Below are 24,235 nucleotides of genomic sequence, written 5' to 3'. Positions count from 1 at the left end.
GCCACTTTAGGCTCTAGTGATAATACTCTGTACTTTTCCTCACCTGGTGATTCCCTCCTCATTTTCGGAGGCACAGCTCAGTGACCTCTCCAGCTTTCTGAACCATTAAGGTAAGCTAAGAGACAGACATCTTCTCACCGTGCCCTGACCATATTACAGCATGTATCATGTTTTCCCAACATGCTTTGCAGATGTGTTTGTACCCTCATTAAATTATAAATTCCAAAAGGACAACAACCATCTCTAAATATCTCTGTGGCCTCCAATACCTTAAATAGGTCTTGAAACAGTGAGTAGTCGAGAAATTAAAATGAAAGGAGCTGCATGATAAGCAGATTATATGAGCTGAATATGTAATTCAATGAAAACACATTTGGGTTACTGTAAATAATGTGTATCATAAAAAACTAGAAAGCTGTTCTATAGTATGAGCTTAAACTAAAACCACCAATCTGCCATGTTTTGGGCTAAAAGTCTTATTCCAGGTGGTAATTTGTTGAGAAAAATAAATTTTACTTACTTACATCCTATATCATCTCTGGAAGGATTTAAATAGTAAGGGAGTAATTCAAGGTGGTCTGAGCTCAAATTCAAAAAAGGGTCTTTTGAAAACTACTATGTAAATACATTTGCTTCTTCTCTATAAAACATTCGATCGTGACAATTCAGAAACTGAATTTTTTTCCCGCTATGAGCTGGTTTTTAAAATACATATTGAAGACTTTCAGCAAAGCAGTGAAAAAAAGTCTAGAACACTCCTATGTTTACAAAATAATCACATTAAGCAAAGATGCTCCTTGCCAGACTATATTAGCAAAAGCTTTCTTAAATATTAATACTTTTAAATGCAACCAAAATTTTCACAATGCTTTTAAAGAGCTAAAGTTGAAATAGCAAGGAAGATCAATTTAATTTAAAAAACAGAACAGAAAAAACGACATCCCAGGAAAGCATAACTAGCAATGACTTCATTTATGCCTGTGTATCACTTAACCCTACAGACATCAGAAGTTCACGACTTAGTCCCCGCTGAAGCATTAAAATACTGGTTCACTGAATAGGAAAGCATGCAAACATAACATACGTAACAGCAACCAAATACTGAACTTGAACATTTTCACATTTAGCTCTAGTCCTTGGTATTCAAAGTATGCTGTGGGTCAAGAACATCAACATTACCTGGGAACTTGTGAAAAATGCAGACTTTTCAGGCTCCACTCCAGACCACAAGAATCCAAATCTGCATTTTCACAAGATCCCCTGATGATACATCAGCGTATTAAAGCTTGAGAGCACTGTTCTTGGTGACCTCTGAAATTCTCCCATGTAAAGTTCTAATCAAAAAATAAAGAATTCTTGAATAAAGCCTACCTCTAAGTGTAAAACTAAGGATTGATTTTACCACTGCCTTCTGTGTGACTCTGGAGCAAAAGAGTTAAATACTACATTGGTCCTTCATTTGCGATGTGATCATGTGATCCACAGGCCAGCTTTGATATCAACTCAGGGTACTGAACCAGGCCTTTGCTTCCTCAGCACTAACTCCCACTGCTGCTAAGTGATGGTACTCGGTAAATATGCCTTGAATGAACTGAGCAAAGAAATTTGAATGGACAAGGATATATGAGGGCCACTCTGAACTAATGAATTCATACCATGAGACTGTAATTATGTTCAAGGGTTTGGCATAACTTTTTTTTCTCTCTCTCTCTTTTTTTTTTTTTTTTGAGACGGAGTCTCGCTCTGTCACCCAGGCTGGAGCGCAGTGGCAAGATCTCGGCTCACTGCAAACTCCGCCTCCTCCCGGGTTCATGTCATTCTCCTGCCTCAGCCTCTCAAGTAGTTAGGATTACAGGCGCCCGCCCCAATGTCTGCCTAATTTTTTTGTATTTTTTTAGTAGAGATAGGGTTTCACTGTGCTAGCCAGGATGGGCTCGATCTCCTGACCTCGTGATATGCCCACCTCGGCCTCCCAAAGTGCTGGGATTACAGGCATGAGCCACCGTACCCGGCCTGGCATAACTTTTAACAAGACTTGAGTTAGATATTATTTAAACACCATCATTTTATTACAAATAACAAATCTATCCAAAACTATTATTTAGGATTAAATATGTATACTAAGATAACTAGAAAAGTGTCAGAGGTGCATGAACCAGAGCAACTCCATCTTGAATAGGAGCTGGGTAAAATAAGGCTGAAACCAACTGGGCTACATTCCCAGATGGTTAAGGCATTCTAAGTCACAGGATGAGACTGAAGGTCAGCACAAGATACAGGTCATAAAGATCTTGCTGATAAAACAGGCTGCAGTCAAGAAGTCGGCCAAAACCCACCAAAACCAAGATGGCCATGAGAGTGACCTCTCGTCATCCTCACTGTTAACACTCCCACCAGCACCATGACAGTTTACAAACGCCATGGTAACATCAGGAAGTTACCCTATATGATCTAAAAAGGGGAGGCATGAATAATCCACCCCTTGTTTAGCATATCATGAAGAAAGAACCATAAAAATGGGCAACCAGCAGCCCTGGGGGCTGTTGTCTCTATGGAGCAGCCATTGTTTCATTCCTTTACTTTCTTAATAAGCTTGTTTTCACTTTACGGACTCACCCTGAATTCATTTTTGCGCGAGATCCAAGAACCCTCTCTTGGGGTCTGGATCAGGACCTCTTTCCAGTAACAAAAGGATAAAGCATTCTTGTCTCAGTCCCATGTTTTCTTTTGAGAACCTAGTGCGTGTAGAGAGCCGCGAGCCATCTGCTACATAAAGAGTGAAGCAAAGATACAAAAGACACAGTTCCTGCCCTCAGACAATGGACAGATGAAGTGACTGATGGATCCTGGGTCTGGTCAAATTCAGGTCTGTCAAAGCCAGTAATGGAGCCTCAGAGACGGACAGACAAACTTGTAATGTGTGGACCTAACATAAATCTCCAAAGTCACACAATGTACTGTGTTCCTGGAAGACATAATATAAACATAAATTATACTAGAAACAAAGGAGATTTTAAAAATATTTGAGTGTAAATATGACACAGTATAGAACTGGTATGATGCAGTACCTGAATCTTTACAAAAATGTCCTTTTTAAGAAGACCTCATTTTAAAAAGAGCAGGTCTTGATTTAATGCTTCTCCTCTAGGACATCACCAAAAACTCAAAGATGCTGAGTTTGACCAAAGAAAAAGTGGAGGTAAGTTACAAAAGTTGACTCTATTTTCACACTTGGAATATGGCAGCAGAGGTTTGCTCCTACATGACTATATAGCAATGACTAAGCATAATCTGAGATGAAGGAAGCAGAACATGTACATCACAGTGCAAGGCAAAGTTTGAACAGCACACGCACTCATACCAAGAGTGGGTATTCGAGAAATACCAAACCCAAAGATTAGAGATTTCCAAATCCTTATAAAGAACGAACAAACAAACAAAAAACCCTCACCTTAAAGTCAAGTGAAATGTTACTTTTAATCTATATAATATAGAGTTTATATACATTCAAATATAATTACTACTACTGGCTGTAAAGAGAAACAATCCTGCATGGGCCCTGAGCATCCCTGCATATCCCTGCTGGGTGCTAAGAGTGCAAGGTCCTAACCTCTTTTTACCTGGGCCATAGTATCTTGAGAGATGAGATAACATCTTCCATAGGACACACACCTCAGGCTTGTTTACTTCTTGCTCCAACAGCAGTATAGTCCCCCAAACTCAATATTCCTCTCCTGCAGTTCAACCTACTGTGCATGCAAGCATCTGCAAGGGGGCCTTTACCATCACCCCAGGGTGATGTCAGCTTACAAAAAGGGCAAAACTCAAGACCCTGCACAGTTCTTGACACTGTCACTGGGGGGAAAAAAAATCCATTTATATTATTAAGATTTATCTTACCGGATCCAGATTCTTAAACAGCAGGATGTCTTTGCAAGCCTCTTGCAATCTATTTCTTTGATCATCAGTTTTTGGATGTATAATCTAAAAGGACACCAGATTTAAAAAACAAAGACATTAGCCAATACCATCTCACTCAAAGAGACTTAAAAAACTAACAAAAATCAGAACCAATGTTAGAAAGAAGAACTGTTAGTGTTCAAGTTCACTTCAGGTTGGTGCTGGGATTCACTTTTGGTGACTGGTAATTATGAGCCTACTAAGTAGAGGAACATAATTCACCTTGTGGAGGGGGGAGGTTGGTATCTATTCATCAATATAGCACTGAAATGTTTTTCAAAAGCATATTTTCCCCTAGGTTAGCTAGTTCAGTATGTACAGAACTGTGACTGACTAGGAAGACTCCAAAGCTCCCAGCCAGTGGGGACCCGTACAAAAGGACAACAGGTGCCAGCAGCTACAATGAAAATCTGGACTGCCGTCATTCTGTTTCTACTGAGCTTAATACTCTTTCAGGATGTAGTTCTTTCTTTTGAATCTTGATAAGGTCCCTGAAAGCAAGTAAAATGTTTAAATGTATAAGGCACTATACATTTAAATATATTTTTACACATGTGGTATGTACCTGCCCCACAGCAAGCAAGTGATTTTTAGAAGGGAGTAAGCAATCATGCACTGCCACTCCAAGAGAGTATGTGTTCCAGAGAAAAAAGAGTCCAAGGAGGCTGGCTGGTGCACTGATTTTACAAGGAACTCAAGGAAACTAGTGTGCTATATTCTCACTAAACTTGTATTCTAGAGGGTGAAGAGTGGCAGAATGCCTTGTGTGTAAGTGTGGCTTGCCATCTCTCGAGTCTCTTTTCACGAGCAGGAGGCTCAACTGACTTGGACCAAAAGGTCCACTCTTTTGTGAACATGAGCAGTTTGTAACTATGAAATGAGTTAGAGGGGCAAGGGTAGTCCTAAAAGCAGCAGACAGGTAGTTGGTTTCCTGAAGACCTATATACCACTGTTCCAATGTTCACTCAAAGACTGACCACGAGAGCTGATGGGCAGGTGCCCTGCCTCTTCAGGCAGCCGGCCCCACCGTCAGAGCTCACAGAATCAGGTAGCAGTGGAGTTTACAGCTACAAACATCAAAAGTCACAATGGGGAATTTAAATCCGCATTTCAAACCATATCAGATGGCTAAAAAATAATGAAAATTATAAGCCTGAAAAGAATTGAGGAAATTTATAGTATCGATACACTAGCTATATGTAAATTATTGATATGTAGACCATTTATCTGCATTATGTATAGACTACATGAAAGAACTATGAGCTAGTGTAAGGTAAGGTAAGGTAGATGTAAACCTTTGTTTACTATCTGCCCAATATTCATCTCAAACTAGAGTCTAAGATGACACACAAACACAGACAAAGCAGATCCCGGGGCCTCCTCATCCACTGCTGCACAAGTAACCTTTACAATTTAGGTATTAACCAAATCACACCAACCAAACTTCACTTCCTCCTACTTCAAATAAGGAAGGCTAACACACTAAAACAAAACAGAAAGTCATTTCTTACTTCCCAAAATCCATCCAGAACTTCAAACCGAAGCAACTGGGATGTCTGCCTGCTGAGAAGCTCTGTTCTCACAAAGGAAAGGGGGGGAGAGTGCATCAGTATCACATGCCCTCTTCGCTCTGATCAATTTTAGGTCTTTCTCCCCACCCCTTTCAATTTCTATAAGCCTTCACACAGAAATCTAGCTTTTTCTTCTTCTCTCTTCTTCCTCCTACCTCTCTTACCAATGACCACTTCTACAATTTTTTTTTTTTTTTTTTTTTGAGACAGAGTCTCACTCTGTCACCCAGGCGCTGGAGTACAATGGTGCGATCTCGACTCACTGCAATCTCCACCTCCTGGGTTGATGTCATTCTCCTGCCTCAGCCTCCCGAGTAGCTGGGACTACAGGTGCCCGCCACCACACCTAATTTTTTTTGTATTTTTAGTAGAGATGAGGTTTCACCGTGTTAGCCATGAGGGTCTCAATCTCCTGACCTCATGATTTGTCCGGCTCGGCCTCCCAAAGTACTGGGATTACAGGTGTGAACCACCATACCCGGCCTCTTTTTTTTTTTTTAAAGACAGAGTCTTGCTCTGTCACCCAGGCTAAAGTGCAGTGGTGCGATCTCGGCTCCTTGCAACCTCTGCCTCCTGGGTTCAAGCGATTCTCCTGCCTCAGTCTCCCGAGTAGCTGGGATTACAGGTGCCTGCCACTGTGCCCAGCTAATTTTTGTATTTTTAGTAAAGACAGGGTTTTTCACCACCTTGGCCAAGCTGGTCTCGAACTCCTGACCTCGTGATCCACCCACCTCGGCCTCCCAAAGTGCTAAGATTACAGGCGTGAGTCGCCGTGCCCGACCCAATGACCATTTCTAAGTAGTCTTTGTTTCTCTGCCCCACCTCCATCACTATGGTCTACTGCTCTCCTCCCGTTTCCCGTTTCCCTTTTCCCTTACCCTGCCATTAGTCCTCAGCACCCAGAGTCCACTCTCTGTAATTAACCTCGTCAGTAAAATCCCTCTTCACTGGGGAAAGTAAACAGTCAGAAAGCAGGTGCAGTCTCTGACACTGCGGCTCCTCTGCACTGTAGCCACCTCCTCTGAAGATACTCTCCCACATTTTTCCTCTGGGGCTTGGCGTGATACCACCTCAGGGATCTGTCTCTGGGTCACTGAGGCCTCAGCAATACACCCAAACTGTGATTTTAGTGTACCAGAGGCCACTTTGGTTTTCATTAAAATTCATTCCTGACTTCAGATAAAAATGTTATTTGTTAAACAAACGTAGCATAAATACATGCCAGGTACTATTTTAAGGCTTTACTAATATTAACTCATTTTATCCTAGTGATAGATCCCATGAAGCAAGTTAAGAAATTTAGAGTTAAGGAAATCAACTTGCCTAAATCACTTGTCCAGTATCATCCAGTCCATAAGGTACACAGCAGGATTCATGCCAGCCAGGCCAGCTACAGAGTCTATACTCTAAACCAGGGACCAGCAAACTACACCTGCAAGCAAAGCTGTTTTTGTATGTATGGCTTCTAGGCTAAGAATAATTTTACATTTTTTAATGACTGGGGGAAAAAAATCAAACAAATGATAATATTTCCTGACACACAAAATCTGTATTAAATTCAAATTCAAATGTCATAGTTTTAATATAACACAACAGACGTGCCTTTCATTGATGTATTACCTACAGCTGCTTTCAAGCTACTACAGCAGAACTGAGTAGTTGCAAAGTAGTTGACTCCTCAAAGCCTAAAATATTTACTCTTGGAAAATAGTGCATTTTTCAGTTTAAAAAAAAAAAAAAAAAAACTTTACCAAAAAAAGTTTGCCAACTTCTGCTCTAAATTTTTGCTGCCTTTCCATTAAAAAAAAAAAAAGAAGAAAGAAAACCAGTTAATAAGTAAGGTTTAAACTTAGACATTTTCTTTAAATAACACTGTATATTGATTGGGCACAGTGGCTTACGCCAGTAATCCTAACTTTGGGAGGCAAAGGTGAGTGGATCACCTGAGGCCAAGAGTTCAAGACCAGCCTGGCCAACAGGGCGAAACACCATCTCTACTAAAAATACAAAAATTAGACAGGTATGTGGTGGTGCACACCTGCAGTCCCAGCTACTCGGGAGGCTGAGGCATGAGAATCGCTTGAACCCAGGAGGCAGAGGTTGCAGGGAGCTGAGATTGCACCACTGCACTCCAGCCTGAGTGACAGAGCAAGACTGTCTCCAAAACCAAAAAACCAAAAAATCAAAAAACAGAAAACAAAAAACAAAAACAAAAACAAACAAACAAACAAACAAAAAACCACTGTATCTATGCTGTCAGGCAAGAGAAATCTATACAAGATATTTTCGTATTTGTCCCATCCATTCTCCACACGGAGCTGAAAATAATCTTTCAAAAATTTAAATCAGGATACTCCCTTCTCCAGCTTAAAACCTCAATGGACTCCATCACGTTTGGTGAGAATTAAATCCCCATTCCTTCCTTCTCTACCCTCACTGCAGCCATTTGGCCCAGCTCCACCTGCCTTCCCTGATGCCAGGCTCAGCTCCATCTAAAATGCACTAAGGGGCTCTGGCAAGACTCTCTGCCTGCCCATCCTTCCAGCCTCACCTCAAGGATGCTTGTTTCAACCATTCCAGAATGTCAGAGTCCCTGCTGGCTTGGGGCTTACGTTTGCATCCCTACAGTGTTTCACTGTTTCTTTAGCACTTCATGTTTTTTAACTTTTCATTAATGTATTCACTTGTCTGCTTCTCTCTCTAGACTGTAAGCTCCAAGAGGGCAGAGATTTGTCCATTTGCTCACCACTTTATATCTAGCACCAGACCAGATATGCAGATGGAACTCCAAAAAATTTTTGTGGAGAAGCATAGAAATACTCTACCCTTAAGTTTATCAACTGTTCTCTACCAGTTTCTACATGCTAGATTTAGACAACCCTTAAATTTTCATTTATTAAAGGCATTCCAACTAAAATCTGTTATTTTCCAAAATGAGTCTTAAGTATTTACATTTTCTTTGAATTCGTATCAGAGGATAAATTTCTGTTTATACTACAGACTTAAGGATTTGGTGAGTCTCAGAAGTAATATAAAATGTCCAAATGAAATGTAATTTTGTCACAACACAGTATACATTTTCCTTATAGATATTTCCCAATATGCTTCGGGATCTAAATAATTTTGAAATCTGTAATAATCATTCCCAAGCATGTGGTGTGGTATGCCTCATAGTTTTTGAGACCAAAATAAGTACAATTTTTAGTAACACATTTAGAGGACAGAATACTCAACCTAATTGATAACCTAAGGTACTTTGCTATAATCAAACATATAATTAATACATTAAATACCAAAAAAAAAACTATCAAAAATAACTTTAAAAAGTGTTACAGGGGACAGCTCTTACAGTAAAGGCCCAACCACAAAGATTCCTCCTCCTCTAGTAACTGTCCTTATTTATAGAAGTGGTTCCCAAGTAGGTTGGACTTTTTGACCCTGGCCCTACCCTGGGCCAAAGCTGGGTGCATCAGAAACTCTTGGGAAGTTGGAATTTTGAACTGAGAGACACAGTAACAGAGATGAGTAGCTGAGCCCCTTTCAAAGACACTATGCTAAGTCTTACACTCTGGCTCTTGATGAACCCCAGAGGCGAGCTGGCTCCCGCCTGCCAGGCCTACAGCTTGGCCTTTGAATGCTTTCTGCAGTTCAATATGATCTCCAAGCATTTGTCTGATAATCTCTCCCCAGTGTTTTCTTTTTCACATTTGTCTTGATAGGGTTAGGTTTTACACAGCCAAATGAATCTTAACTGGTATAGCCTCCCCAACAAAACTGTTAGAAATTAGCTGGAGTGAACCTGCCAAAACACTTTATTTACCTCATGAATTAAATGGCAGCTAAAATTCAAGGTTTAACAGCTTTTGAATCAATGAGATACTGCATATTGTCTTTAAACTGTATTGCAAATGTTCATTAATTTAGGTTTTTATTAATTTAAACCAGCTCATCTCGATTGCTCTTATCCCAATTACTAAATTTTATCATATCCGTTTATACACACATATAAAGAATGCATGTTATCTTCAATGTCACCCAGTACTGTTTCTGCTAGATACAGTATACGGGTATAGTAAAGTATATGGTAGGCAAGGTCTAGTTTTTCAGACTATACAGCGGGGTAACAGTACATCACAGATTAGTAAAAATACCTTAATCCTAAAACAACATCATTTCCAGGCTAGGATTTTAAAACTTCATGAAAATAACTGAAGTTCTAATAGTGAGAAATGAGCTTCCACAACCCTGGTAGTGGGAATCCCCATGGGTCCAGGAATAAAATGGGATTTCAAGATCTTCCATGTTGTAAGCCTCCTGATACCACTGGATTTTACATATGTTTCAAGGAGCTTAATGATGTAATGACTTAGGGACGTAGTATCTGCTTCTCCACAAGAAACCTCAATCTTACTTAAGTACTTTTCAGAGGTACAAAAATAAGTTTTTGTTTATACTGTTTAAGGCCAAAGAAACAAGAGGCACTTTTGCAACATACGTACTCAAAAAAAGGGGAGGAGGCTGGTGCAGAAATTTAATTACTTTCCATTTCCAGGCATAGTCATCTCTTAGTTTACTTTTTACTAAATAAACAATAGAACTGAGCTGAAAGACATAGCTTAAAAACTGCTGAAATCACAGCGGACAAATTCTTACAAAAACATTAGGGCCTGCAAGAAGTCAGCTGCTGAGCAAACGATGAAGACTCACAGATTTAAAAAATAATCCTAACTGCTGTACTGACACACTGGATGTGATTTTACTGTGATTTGTTTGTTTCAGAGTAACTTTCTGTTGTTATAAATTAAGAGGAGTAGAAGGTCTTTCCCAGTATTTTTGTTTACTAGAAACACTGTCTAAGAAAAATAATATCACTATGAGAAAGACAGCTGAAAACATTTTTCCTCACTAGGATATATTTTGTAAAGAGATAAAATATATCTCTTTATACTCTTTGGATAAAAATAATTCTGCAAGACTCAGCAGGAGTAGGCTATTGGAGATGAGACTAGGAAAAGAAATAGTCAAAATAATTCCATTATGTCTCCTGTTAACCTGCATGCCTGTTAACATTTTTTCTATGATTATTTTCCTTAGATATGACAAGGGCATCAATTTAAAATTCATTCATTCAGTAAATTACATACCCTGGACTCTGCATCATCTTCTTCTTCATCAGGATTATAAGCTTCTGCACATACTATAAAAACAGAAATGAACATCTTAGATTGTTTCATCAAAAACCATACTGCAATGAGTACATCGTTAACACCTAATGAACAAAAAGAGTACCACGGTATAAAAAACCATTAATTCACCTCATCCAGGGGAAGCAGTCTACCCTCCAAAACTGGTTTCATATTGCAATTTATAATTTACTTAAAAATGAAGCTGTATTTTTGGGCATTGACACTTTCTGATTTCTCCCATTTAGAGAAACATAGCCTAAACCCTTTCATTTTCATTTCCAAGGCATAGTATCTAAACATTACCTAAAAGAACAGAAACAAAAGAAAAGGCTGTCTGTCATGAAATGATCAATTTAATCATACAGTTGTGACTTTCACAAATTATCCATAATCTAAATATTACGGAACAAATATTAACGTTTTGTGTATTTCAGGGACAAATATTAACATTTTGGATATTTCCTTCCAGTCTTTTTTCTGGGTTGAGCTTATATTGCATATGCAACTTAAAAACCTGCTTTTTTCATTTAACACTATAAGAATTTTGCATGTCGTTAGAAACACTGTGTAAATACTGCATTTAAGGATTGCAGATTACCATATGCTGTAACTAACTACTTCTCCAATACTGAACATTTAGCTGGCTTATATTAAAACAACTTTGAAATAAACACTTTCATGCATCAATATTTGTCTACATTTCAGATTATGCTGTAGGCGTTATTCCCAAACTTATTTTGGGGGGCTAAATAGTATGAGAATTTTTAGGGCACATTTATCCCATGTTTCTTTCTAGAAGGGCTGTGCCTATCCATTGTCCTATAAAAAATATGTAATAAGACTTCCCTAACTGTACAACAGAATTGGATGCTATTGTTTAAAATCTTTGCCAATTTAAATAATTTAAAATTTTTTTTTAATTACTAAATTTGAACCATTTTCAAATGTTTATAGGACGACTGTATTTCCTCTTTTGTCCTTATCTATAGGAAATATCTGGTTTTCTTTTTGACTTAAATTAGTATTTTCATACCACTTTATCTGTCATATTACTCAATCATTTTATCCAATTTGCTTTTCAATTATAACTACAAGGTTTTTATAGATTATGCATGTTTATTTTTAATGTCATGACATATATGAGGAAAGAAAATTTCCCATTGTGTTTTAAACCCAACATTAAACATCACAGAAGTATCACTTCTTTTGACCTCGAAAACCCTTTCCTTATTTGCAAATCTAAAGATTTACTTCTTTTTTCATTCAGTTGTTTAAAGGTAGAGCTTTTTACATGTACTATTTAATCTATATGGAGTTTATTCTGGCATAGATAAAAAATTTAAGTACAAAGAATAAATGAAAGGCTGACAAATGTCTTCCTAGGGCCCTCAGGGTGGCATCGAAAGTAGCATCATCTTTGGTACCACTATTCCCATTATTACACCATAAAACACTTTCTTTCCCCCAGGCACCACTCTAGACACCTGGACCAGTGACTCTTAACCAAGTCCTATTGTGCCCTCCACAGGGGGGATTCCGCCTCTGTGACATTTTAATTGTCATAACTATAGGGGGTTAGAGGGATGCCACTAGCATCTACTGGGTACAGGCTAAGGATGCTGGAAACATCCTACGATGCACCAAACGCTCCACCCTGAACAGAAAGAATTACCTGGCCCAAAATGTCAACAGTACCGAGGCTGAGAAACCCTGATTGAAAGTACATCATCTCATTCAACCTCACAACAACCTTAAGGTAGATGTTAACGTCATCACTTGACAGATGAAAGAGTAGGGCACAGGAAAGCCAAGATCATACATCTTAGTAAGTGACAGGACCCACATTTTATCCAGGATTGTCTGTCTTGACTCCAAAGTTCTTGCTCTTAACCACTATTCTACACATGACTGCTTTGGTGAATTTACCAGCATAATTCCTGGACTTCAGCCTTCAGTCTCAGAAATGTAACAGAAATGGACCAGTCATGCAGAAGCAGGCTCACATTAAAGAATCTCACTGACATATGAAACCAGAATGCCAATTTACTAACTACCTTCCTGAATGAAGGATCGGACCAGCACAACTAGCTAGATCTCTCCCTGCTGGAAAACCAAAGCAGCAGCCAAGTCACTACTGAAAGATTGCTTGGTGAGCAGGAAATGGGAAATAGGAAACTTTGTTAAATAAATTGAATGTTTCATGGCATCAGGCTGGACAGCCTGAGGCACTATATAGGGATGGCCCTGCCAATGTGTCCAGGATACTTCAACTGGGTTGGCTGCAACTCTCTAGAGAGCACAAGGACATCTACTTCTAAAGCTTGGCTCTCTAACTTTCTGCCCCAGAGATGGCCAACTTCACAGGCAGGACTGCTACATAATTTGTATGGTCCAGTGCAAAACAAAACAAAACAAACAAACAAACAAAACCATATATGGAATTAAGACTTTCCAAAGGACAACAAGAGCAGAGCATTAAACCAAATGCACGGCCCTCGTGAGTGCAGGGCCCATGAAGCTGGCCATGTTCATAGGATTGACACATTCAACGAGGTGGCAGTAGGCAGTAGGCAAGATATTTGGTTAAGATAACTTGTTTTACATATACACACCCACCCACCCTCTGTTGATCTTATTTTTTAATTACTGTTGATCTTAAATTGTTGATCTTAAATTTTAATTCACAGAAAGCAATCCTAATTCTCAAATTCCTAAATGCCTAGCCACTAAGCCCTAACTAAAAATCATCTGGAGTAAGAATCTATTTTTTTTCCAAATACTTTATCAATCGTCTCAATATTATTACTTAACACCCTGTTGATTTGTGATATCCACTTTATCACATAGTATGTTTGTCCATATCTGGGCTATCTGTTTCATTGAACTACATATTGTGCCAATACTACAAGGACTTAGTTACTGACATTCCTGTTGCAATTGTTTCACTACATTAGAATTCATCTACCCCCACCTTCCATAGCCAAATCAAAATAAAGTATCTGCAGTTTTGTAAAGTTGTCATCGTGCCTTATAGCTCTTTATCATCACTTAAACTGTTTCTTCTGATTGGAACTCCCTCCAATCTCCTTTCCAAGCCAACCCTTCTCTCCAGACTCAACTAAAAAGTCAGATGGAGAGTCATATCTTGACCTTTCACCCACACAGAACTAATTCTGGAAACTCCACTTCTGTGCTCATCCTTTGCACTCTCGCAGTACAGTGGGAAGAGCTCATTATTGTCATTTACCACACTGCATGCTTCCAAAGATGTTACAAGCTGCTTGCCTCTCCAGGCTGAGGCATAGCCCTCCAGGGACCGACTGTATGCTCTTGTTCATCTCTGTATTTCCCTAGCACTGACCTGGCACATTGCCTACTAGCTCAAGGCCCTTATTTTTTTTGTTTAAATAAATGACTGGTTGGTGAACAAACAAGCTTGCAAGGTCCTTGGGAGCAAAGATGTCCTTTTTTTAATATCTCACAATAATGTATTTGTATTATACATACTCAAACACATACTGAATGGATGGATGGATGGATGGATGGATGGATGGATGGATGGATGGATGGATGAATACTTGCTCAATGTTAAAATGTCCTACACAATTTGTCCAAGAAATGGGGACAGAGAGGTTGAGTGAAAATGAGAGCCTTTTGTCTTACTCACCAAAAGTCCTGGCATGAAGATTAGGAGGTCAGTAAATATTTCTGTAACAAATAAATGAAGAGGGAGGTTCCAAGATGGCCAAATAGGAACAGCTCCAGTCTACAGCTCCCAGCGTGAGCAATGCAGAAGACGGGTGATTTCTGCATTTCCAACTGAGCTTTGAGTAGCTCTCCCAGCACAGAGTTTGAGATCTGAGAACAGACAGATGCCTCCTCAAGTGGGTCCCTGACACCCAAGTAGCATAACTGGGAGGTACCTCCCGGTAGGGGCCAAATTACACCTCATATGGCCAGGTGCCCCTCTGAGATGAAGCTTCCAGAGGAACGATGAGGCAGCAACATTTGCTGTTCTGCAATATTCACTGTTCTGCAGCCTCCGCTGGTGATACCCAGGCAAACAGGGTCTGGAGTGGACCTCCAGCAAACTTGCAGCTGAGGGTCCTGACTGTTAGAAGGAAAACTGACAAACAGAAAGGACATCTACACCAAAACCCCATCTATACGTCACCATCATCAAAGACCAAAGGAAGACAAAACCACAAGAATGGGGAAAAACCAGAGCAGAAAAGCTGAAACTCCTAAAAATCAGAGCACCTCGTCTCGTCCAAAGGAATGCAGCTCCTCACCAGCAATGGAACAAAGCTGGACAGAGGATGACTTTGACGAGTTGAGAGAAGAAGGCTTCAGATACTCAAAACTTCTCCGAGCTAAATAAAGGAGGATATTCGAACCCATCGCAAAGAAGCTAAAAACCTCGAAAAAAGATTAGACGAATGGCTAACTAGAATAACCAATGCAGAGAAGTCCTTAAATGACCTGATAGAGCTGAAAACCATGGCACAAGAACTATGTGACACATGCACAAGCTCCAGTAGCCGATTCGATCAACTGAAAGAAAGGGTATCAGTGATTGAAGATCAAATGAATTAAATGAAGTGAGAAGTTTAGAGAAAAAAAGAGTAAAAAGAAATGAACAAAGCCTCCAAGAAATATGGGATTACGTGAAAAGACCAAATCTACATCTGACTGGTGTACCTGAAAGTGACGGGGAGAATGGAACCAAGTTGGAAAACACTCTTCAGGATATTATCCAGGAGAACTTCCCCAACCTAGCAACGCAGGTCAGCATTCAAATTCAGGAAATACAGAGAACGCCACAAAAATACTCCTCTAGAAGAGCAACTCCAAGACACATAATTGTCAGATTCACCAAAGTTGAAAGGAAGGAAAAAATGTTAAGGGCAGCCAGAGACAAAGGTTGGGTTACCCACAAAGGGAACCCCATCAGACTAACAGCCGATCTCTCAGCAGAAACTCTACAAGCCAGAAGAGAGTGGAGGCCAATATTCAACATTCTTAAAGAAAAGAATTTTCAACCCAGAATTTCATATCCAGCCAAACTAAGCTTCATTAGTGAAGGGGAAATAAAATCCTTTACAGACAAGCAAATACTGAGGGATTTTGTCACCACCAAGCCTCCCTTACAAGAAGAGCTCCTGAAGGAAGCAGTAAACATGGAAAGGAAAAACCAGTACCAGCCACTGCAAAAACATGCCAAATGGTAAAGACCATCGACACTATGAAGAAACTGCATTAATTAACAGGCAAAATAACAGGGTAACATCACAATGACAGGATCAAATTCACACATAAAAATATTAACCTTAAATGTAAATGGGCTAAATGCCCCAATTAAAAGACACAGACAGGCAAATTGGATAAAGAGTCAAGACCCATCAGTGTGCTGTATTCAACAGATCCATCTCACGTGCAGAGACACACATAGGCTCAAAATAAAGGGATGGAGGAAGATCTACCAAGCAAATGGAAAACAAAACAAAACAAAACAAAAAAGCAGGGGTTGCAATCCTAGTCTCTGATAAAAGAGACTTTAAACCAACAAAGATCAAAAGAGACAAAGAAGACCATTACATAATGGTAAAGGGATCGATTCCACAAGAAGAGCTAACTATCCTAAATATATATGCACCCAATACAGGAGCACCCAGATTCATAAAGCAAGTCCTTAGAGACCTACAATAATAATGGAAGACTTTAACACCCCACTGTCAATATTAGACATATCAACCAGACAGAAAGTTAACAAGGATGTCCAAGAATTGAACTCAGCTCTGCACCAACTGGACCTAATAGACATCTACAGAACTCTCCATCCCAAATCAACAGAATATACATTGTTCTCAGCACCACATCACACTTACTCCAAAATCGACCGCATGGTTGGAAGTAAATCACTCCTGAGCAAATGTAAAAGAACGGAAATTATAACAAACTGTCTCTCAGACCACAGTTCAATCAAACTAGAACTCAGGATCAAGAAACTCACTCAAAAGCACTCAACTACATGGAAACTGAACAACCTGCTCCTGAATGACTACTGGGTACATAACGAAATGAACGCAGAAATAAAGATGTCCTTTGAAACCAATGAGAACGAAGACACAACATGCCAGAATCTCTGGGACACATTTAAAGCAGTGTGTAGAGGGAAACTGATAGCACTAAATGCCCACAAGCGAAAATAGGTAAGATCTAAACTTGATACCCTAACATCACAATTAAAAGAACTAGAGAAGCAAGAGGAAACACATTCAAAAGCTAGCAGAAGGCAAGAAATAACTAAGATCAGAGAAGAACTGAAGGAGATAGACACAAAAAACCCTTCCAAAAAAATCAATGAATCCAGGAGCTGGTTTTTTGAAAAGATCAACAAAATTGATAGACTGCTAGCAAGACTAATACAGAAGAAAAGAGAGAAGAATCAAAAAGATGCAATAAAAAATGATAAAGGGGTTATCACCACCAATCCCACAGAAATACAAACTATCATCAGAGAATACTATAAACACCTCTACGCAAAGAAACTTGAAAATCTAGAAGAAATGAATAAATTCCTGGACTCATACACCCTCCCATGACTAAACCAGGAAGAAGTTGAATCCCTGAATAGACCAGTAACAGGCTCTGAAATTGAGGCAATAATTAATAGCCTACCAACCAAAAAAAGTCCAGGACCAGACAGATTCACAGCCGAATTCTACTAGTGGTAGAGGAGCTGGTACCATTCATTCTGAAACTATTTCAATCAATAGAAAAAGAGGGAATCCTCATTTTATGAAGCCAGCATCATCCTGATACTAAAGCCTGGCAGAGACACAACAAAAAAAGAGAATTTTATACCAATATCCCTGATGAACATTGATGCAAAAATCCTCAATAAAATACTGGCAAACCGAATCCAGCAGCATATCAAAAAGTTTATCCACCATGATCAAGTTGGCTTCATCCCTGGGATGCAAGGCTGTATATATTGATCAATATACACAAATCAATAAATGTAATCCATATATATAACAGAACCAAAGACAAAAAACACATGATTATCTCAATATATTCAGAAAAGGCCTTCAACAAAATTCAACAGCCCTACATGCTAAAAACTCTCAATAATTCGGTATTGATGGGACGTATCTCAAAATAATAAGAGCTATTTATGACAAACCCACAGCCAATATCATACTGAATGGGCAAAAACTGGAAGCATTCCTTTTGAAAACTGGCACAAGACAGGGATGCCCTCTCTCACCACTCCTATTCAATATAGTATTGCAAGTTCTGGCCAGGGCAATCGGGCAGGAGAAAGAAATAAAGGGTATTCAATTAGGAAAAGAAGAAGTCAAATTGTCCCTCTCTGCAGATACATGATTGGATATTTAGAAAATCCTGTCGTCTCAGCCCCAAATCTCCTTAAGCTGATAAGCAACTTCAGCAAAGTCTCAGGATACAAAATCAATGTGCAAAAATCACAAGCATTCCTATACACCAATAACAAATAAACAGAGAGCCAAATCGTGAATGAACTCTCATTCACAATTGCTTCAAAGAGAATAAAATACCTAGGAATCCAACTTACAAGAGATGTGAAGGACCTCTTCAAGGAGAACTACAAACCACTGCTCAGTGAAATAAAAGAGGACACAAACAAATGGAAGAACATACCATGCTCATGGATAGGAAGAATCAATATCGTGAAAATGGCCATACTGCCCAAGGTTATTTATAGATTCAATGCCATCCCCATCAAGCTACCAATGACTTTCTTCACAGAATTGGAAAAAACTACTTTAAAGTTCATATGGAACCAAAAAAGAGCCCGCATTGCCAAGACAATCCTAAGTCAAAAGAACAAAGCTGGAGGCATCACACTACCTGACTTCAAACTATACTACAAGGCTACAGTAACCAAAACAGCACGGTACTGGTACCAAAACAGAAATATAGACCAATGGAACAGAACAGAGCCCTCAGAAATAATACCACACATCTACAACCATCTGATCTTTGACAAACCTGACAAAAACAAGAAATGGGGAAAGGATTCCCTATTTAATAAATGGTGCTGGGAAAACTGGCTAGCCATATATATAGAAAGCTGGAACTGGATCCCTTCCTTACATCTTATACAAAAATGAATTCAAGATGGATTAAAGACTTAAATATTAGATCTAAAACCATAAAAACCCTAGAAGAAAACCTAGGCAATACCACTCAGGACATAGGCATGGGCAACGACTTCACGTCTAAAACACCAAACACAGTGGCAACAAAAGCCAAAATCGACAAATGGGATCTAATTAAACTAAAGAGCTTCTGTACATCAAAAGAAACTACCATCAGAGTGAACAGGCAACCTACAGAATGAGAGAAAATTTTTCCATTCTACCCATCTGACAAAGGGTAATATCCAGAATCTACAAAGAACTTAATCAAATTTACAAGAAAAAATCAAACAACCCCAACAAAAAGTAGGCAAAGGATATGAACAGACACTTCTCAAAAAAAGACATTTATGCAGCCAATGGACACATGAAAAAAGGCTCATCATCACTGGCCATCAGAGAAATGCAAATCAAAACCACAGTGAGATACCATCTCACACCAGTTAGAATGGCGATCATTAAAACAGGTGCTGGAGAGGATGTGGAGAAACAAGAACACTTTTACACTGTTGGTGGGACTATAAACTAGTTCAACCATTGTGGAAGACAGTGTGGCAATTCCTCAAGGATCTAGAACTAGAAATACCATTTGACCCAGCCATCCCATTACTGGGTATATACCCAAAGGATTATAAATCGTGCTGCTATAAAGACACATGCACATGTATGTTTACTGCGGCACTATTCACAATAGCAAAGACTTGGAGCCAAGCCAAAGGCCCATCAATGATAGCCTGGATTAAGAAAATGTGGCACATATACACCATGGAATACTGTAAAGCCATAAAAAAGGATGAGTTCATGTCCTTTGTAGGGACATGGATGAAGCTGGAAACCATCATTCTCAGCAAACTATCTCAAGGACAGAAAACCAAACACCGTATGTTCTCACTCATAGGTGGGAACTGAACAATGAGAACACTTGGACACCGTGTTCACTGGGGCCTGTCGTGTGGTGGGGGGGAGGGGGAAGGGATAGCATTAGGAGATATACCTAATGTAAATGATGAGTTAATGGGTGCAGCACACCAACATGGCACATGTATACATATGTAACAAACCTGCACATTGTGCACATGGACCCTAGAACTTAAAGTATAATAAAAAATAAAAAATAAATGAATGAATGGCTCTCTCTCTGGATGGGCACTCAAACCAAAGCCTCCAGATAACTTGTACTGCCTCGTATTCTTTCTGAAACATATTTGCCCCATACCTCCTAAGCAATCTGAAATTTAGCTTGAAACTATATACTTCATCCTTTTTGTTTGGCAATTAAATAGTGGTAAGAACCAAAACTTTATTCTTTAAGGAATCTTATATTGAGGTTTCCCTGTTTTGTTGTCCATATATGTATGTATATACTACACTGGTCATACGGAATGGCCCAAGAATTTAGGCAGATTCCCACACTGCAGACAGAGTAATGTGCAATGGTGTAGCCAGACAATGGTCACAACTTGCAAGACAGAACAGGAAAATACAAACTATACTGACTTCGCATATTGTGGGACCTGGCCCTCAACCTTTTCATGTGCTATGCATACAGAATGATAGATGAGGGATTATTCAACTCCCAGAGTTTTTCACTAAAAGCTCACAACATTTTGTCATTGATGTTTTAAAAATCAGTACAGTCAAAACGACTCTGCACTGGACAAGTATACATGACCATATTTTCATCCTGGCTAGCAAGGAGTTAAAGGAAGCAGACTGAACTCCATGATTCACTGGGTCCTCAGCTCTGGCAGAGTCTTGCACACACTAGACAATAAGTATGTGCTGAAGGAATAAAAGGCAAATACAGCTTGCACAGAATGACTGTGAGGTTTAGAGACCTTTAATCTAGAAAAATTGACTTCTATAAAATATATAAAAGTTAATTTGCCAATGTTCTCAATAAACTAAGATTTTAGCATACTCATTTAAATAATAATTAGCTTAAAATCAAGCTGTTATAAAAGCACAGGTGTATTAATTAACAGAGTTGTGACTCAATAGAGTTAAACTTAGCTTATTGAAGTGGAAACACCCTCCTACAAAGGAAAAAAAATTACCTTCTTCAAATGTTCATTGAAGGCATGCATCAACCAAGAAAACTGGTTCTTAGGGGGCAAAAAGACTTACTGTATTTCTTTTTAATAAAGCACAGATATACATTCAATACATAAACAAATATACGGTATTTCTGTGGCAGTAAAATCTCATTGGGGGCATTTAGGGGGAAACAGCCTAAAAAGACTAGGGGGTAGGGGACGATAATAGAAAAAACATTAAGAAACACTGGTAAAAGGCTATTAACAGTAATATATATATATAGCTAAGTAAAGGGAATAAGCACAATGACAAGTTAATAGGCTTCCCCCTCCCCTGTTCATTCACATTTCTGCCCAGGTAATTGGGTACAAACCTGTTCTCATCCATTAGTAATGCTCTTAAATTTGAATTCACAGAGCAAAGGCATTGGAATAACATGCCCAAAATATAGAAGCTCACATTTTGTTCCCAAATCACATTCAGGCAAAAGGCCCACAGGGAAACCTTATTTATTCATTCAAAAAATATTTTTTGAAATGTGGGGGATGACATAAAGGGAATAAAGGGATAATGCAAAGCATCTATGTGTATGTATATATATTCTTTTGTTATACATTTTATATAATGTGTAACTTGTTTTGCCCATACATTTTATATTACTTTCAATATTATATATGTACTATATTTAAAACGTTTATAGAAACAGTCTAGAAATCAAGACAGAAATAGAATGATCATGATAACACCAGTGCCACAATGACAATATCTACAAAGTGCTGGAGGAACACAGACGAGAAAGGAGCAACCAGCAGCTCAGAGGGCAGGAGGTTTCACAGCAAAGGAGGTTCCCTAAAGAATTAATAAAGAGTGGGAAAAAGAGGTTGCTTTGGTTTGCTCCCTGCTGTTTTCCTAGCACCTAGAACAGTGGGCACACGGTAAATGTTAACAAAAATGACTGAATAAATAAATGGTGATTTTAGTTGATGAGAAACGTTACTATCTTCTTCCTTATCCTCAGGCATAAAGAAACAGCATACTGCATATGTCAGATTAGACTAGTTTACACAACAGTAACAAACACTGCCATAATCTCAGTGACTCAAAACAACATAAGTGTATTTCTTGGTCACACAGTATGCCCATCTCAGGAGAGTGGGTACTTGGTTCCACTTCCTTACTGAAGGCTGCAGGTTAATGGAGACTCTGCAATTTGGAAGGCCACCAGTCCCTAAAGCTTCTGCCTGGAAGTGACAGATGTCTCTTCTGCCAATAAGGAATATATATCACATTGCATCAGACAAGTTACATGGTCAGTCCTAACTTCAACAAGATGGGGAAGTGCAAGTGTTACTACAACCTCAGAAGGCGAGAAAACCAGAATTTTATGAATACCACTGATGACTATCAAAGAAACCATTTGATGGCCCCAACATAAACAAGGTATGTCTCTCTCTTATTTCTCTCTCCCTCTCTCTTTCTCTGGCTTAAGGCAAATGGAGGAAGGGCTGAAATTGACATCACCATTTACATAAAAATAGCGGGGAAGTTCATAATTTAAAAATCCACAGAATAAGGCTGTCTCATAAACTCTGAACAGAACCATTACAATTTCCTTAAAACCATCTTTCAATTTTTAATATTTTCCTACTTCTTGCATCAAAATATTAAAAGTTATTATAATCCACTCGGTTACAAGCTACATTCCAGCTACAAAAAACGCAATATATCTTTTACCTTTCTGGCAGAAATTTTGGCACCATACATGAAATAGTACTTAAGTGAATATTTAATTCCCAGACCAGTTATGTTCATATCAGCAAAATTTTACTATAAAGATTTTAGCCAAGATACTTAACTGTATAACCCTGTCTTGGTGAAATAATAGAAATACAATTTCTATTTAATCTAGGATGTTCTGCCTCTCCCCAAGGTTATCAATGGAGCTTTAAGAATCAGCCATTCACAAACCACTTTCTAGTTCTCTATAAAACTGTATTTTTGACCTTTATTTAGGTAGGTTCTAAACCATCTCAGACATGTAATTACTATTCCTAGAAAAATTTCTAAAAAATTTTTTCCTATTAATTCTACTATAAAATATTCTGCTGTCTCACAAACATTTTATATATTTTAAATATTTGACTAAACTGCCATGATTCATTATAAGCCCATTCTTTTTGTAGCCCTTTAACAGTAGTATTTAGAATAAAACTCCACATTTACTCATTCCTTTTTATGTTTTTATGTTTCTAAAAACGATTTTCCTTTACATGTATACCACTACTCGTTAAGGGACTGTACAATTAAGAAACATTCACACCTCACAAATAAACATCAAGTTCAGGACACTATTGGGAAGGATATTGTTGAAATACATAAATAAGCAACAATGGAGAGCTTCAAACAAATAAAAATTTGTTCATCATTTGCTATTTTCCTCTTATTAAAACTGTATATGCTGGCCAGGCACGGTGGCTCATGTCTGTAATCCCAGCACTTTAGGAGGCCAAGGCAGGTGTATCACCTAAAGTCAGGAGTTCAAGACCAGCCTAGCCAATATGGCAAAATCCCATCTCTACTAAAAAAAACAAAAACAAAAATTAACCAGGCATGGTGGTGCACGCCTGTAATCCCAGCTACTTAGGAAGATAAGGCATGAGAATCACTTGAACTCAGTAAGCCAAGATAGCGCCACTGCACTCCAGCCTGGGCAACAGAGTGAGACGTCGTCTCCAAAAAAAAAAAAAACACAACTGTACATGCCAAAATATTTAATCTGGTTTTTTTAATGTGTAAATTTTTTTCTTCAAAAATGCCTCCAAAGAAAAAACAATACCCTATGTCAGAACCCACATACGTTTTGTAAATAATTTTTTATTCTACTCTTGGGTTCCAAAGTGTTAAAAACTTTAGTATGTGTACTCAATCGCTGGAACTATCCTCAATAAAATGTCTTTCTACCACACGCTCTACAAGTATGCATTCAGTCTATAAAACATCAACCATTTCTTTTAATAATTGACTTATTTATAGCATGGCACAATTAAGAGGACACAGCATTCAATCGGTTTATAAAAGGAATCCTATCAACATGGAACGTTTCTAAGAGGATGAGTCCAAAATAGGATAGGCTCAAATATTCTACTTAAGTATACTGTCCATACATCATGAGTAGCCTGTGGGATTCTGAGAATAGAGGAAACCATACAAACCTTCACTCTCTTTCACAATGGAACAGTGGTCCCCTCTAGCTCCCAGTGTTCCTTAGATAAGGATACAAGATTAGCCCAAGAAA

The 24,235-nt window shown here is 38.7% G+C and overlaps 1 protein-coding gene across 1 annotated transcript in view; it reads right to left on the bottom strand.

Moving 5' to 3' along the window:
* The window catches only part of PRKAR2B (protein kinase cAMP-dependent type II regulatory subunit beta), a 114,591-nt gene that overhangs the window by 29,049 nt on the left and 61,307 nt on the right, over nucleotides 1–24,235 (bottom strand). Inside the window, exons 3-4 of the mRNA XM_007982525.3 lie at nucleotides 10,676–10,728; nucleotides 3,901–3,984 (exon numbers count right to left, since the gene is read on the bottom strand). Coding sequence (XP_007980716.1) covers nucleotides 3,901–3,984; nucleotides 10,676–10,728 — 137 coding nt within the window. The remainder of the gene's footprint in view (nucleotides 1–3,900; nucleotides 3,985–10,675; nucleotides 10,729–24,235) is intronic.

This window comes from Chlorocebus sabaeus, chromosome 21 (assembly GCF_047675955.1).
Source record: "Chlorocebus sabaeus isolate Y175 chromosome 21, mChlSab1.0.hap1, whole genome shotgun sequence".
NCBI lineage: Eukaryota > Metazoa > Chordata > Mammalia > Primates > Cercopithecidae > Chlorocebus > Chlorocebus sabaeus.
The sequence above is the reverse complement of the archived record's forward strand: the minus strand, read 5'-3'. Positions and strand labels throughout refer to the sequence as shown.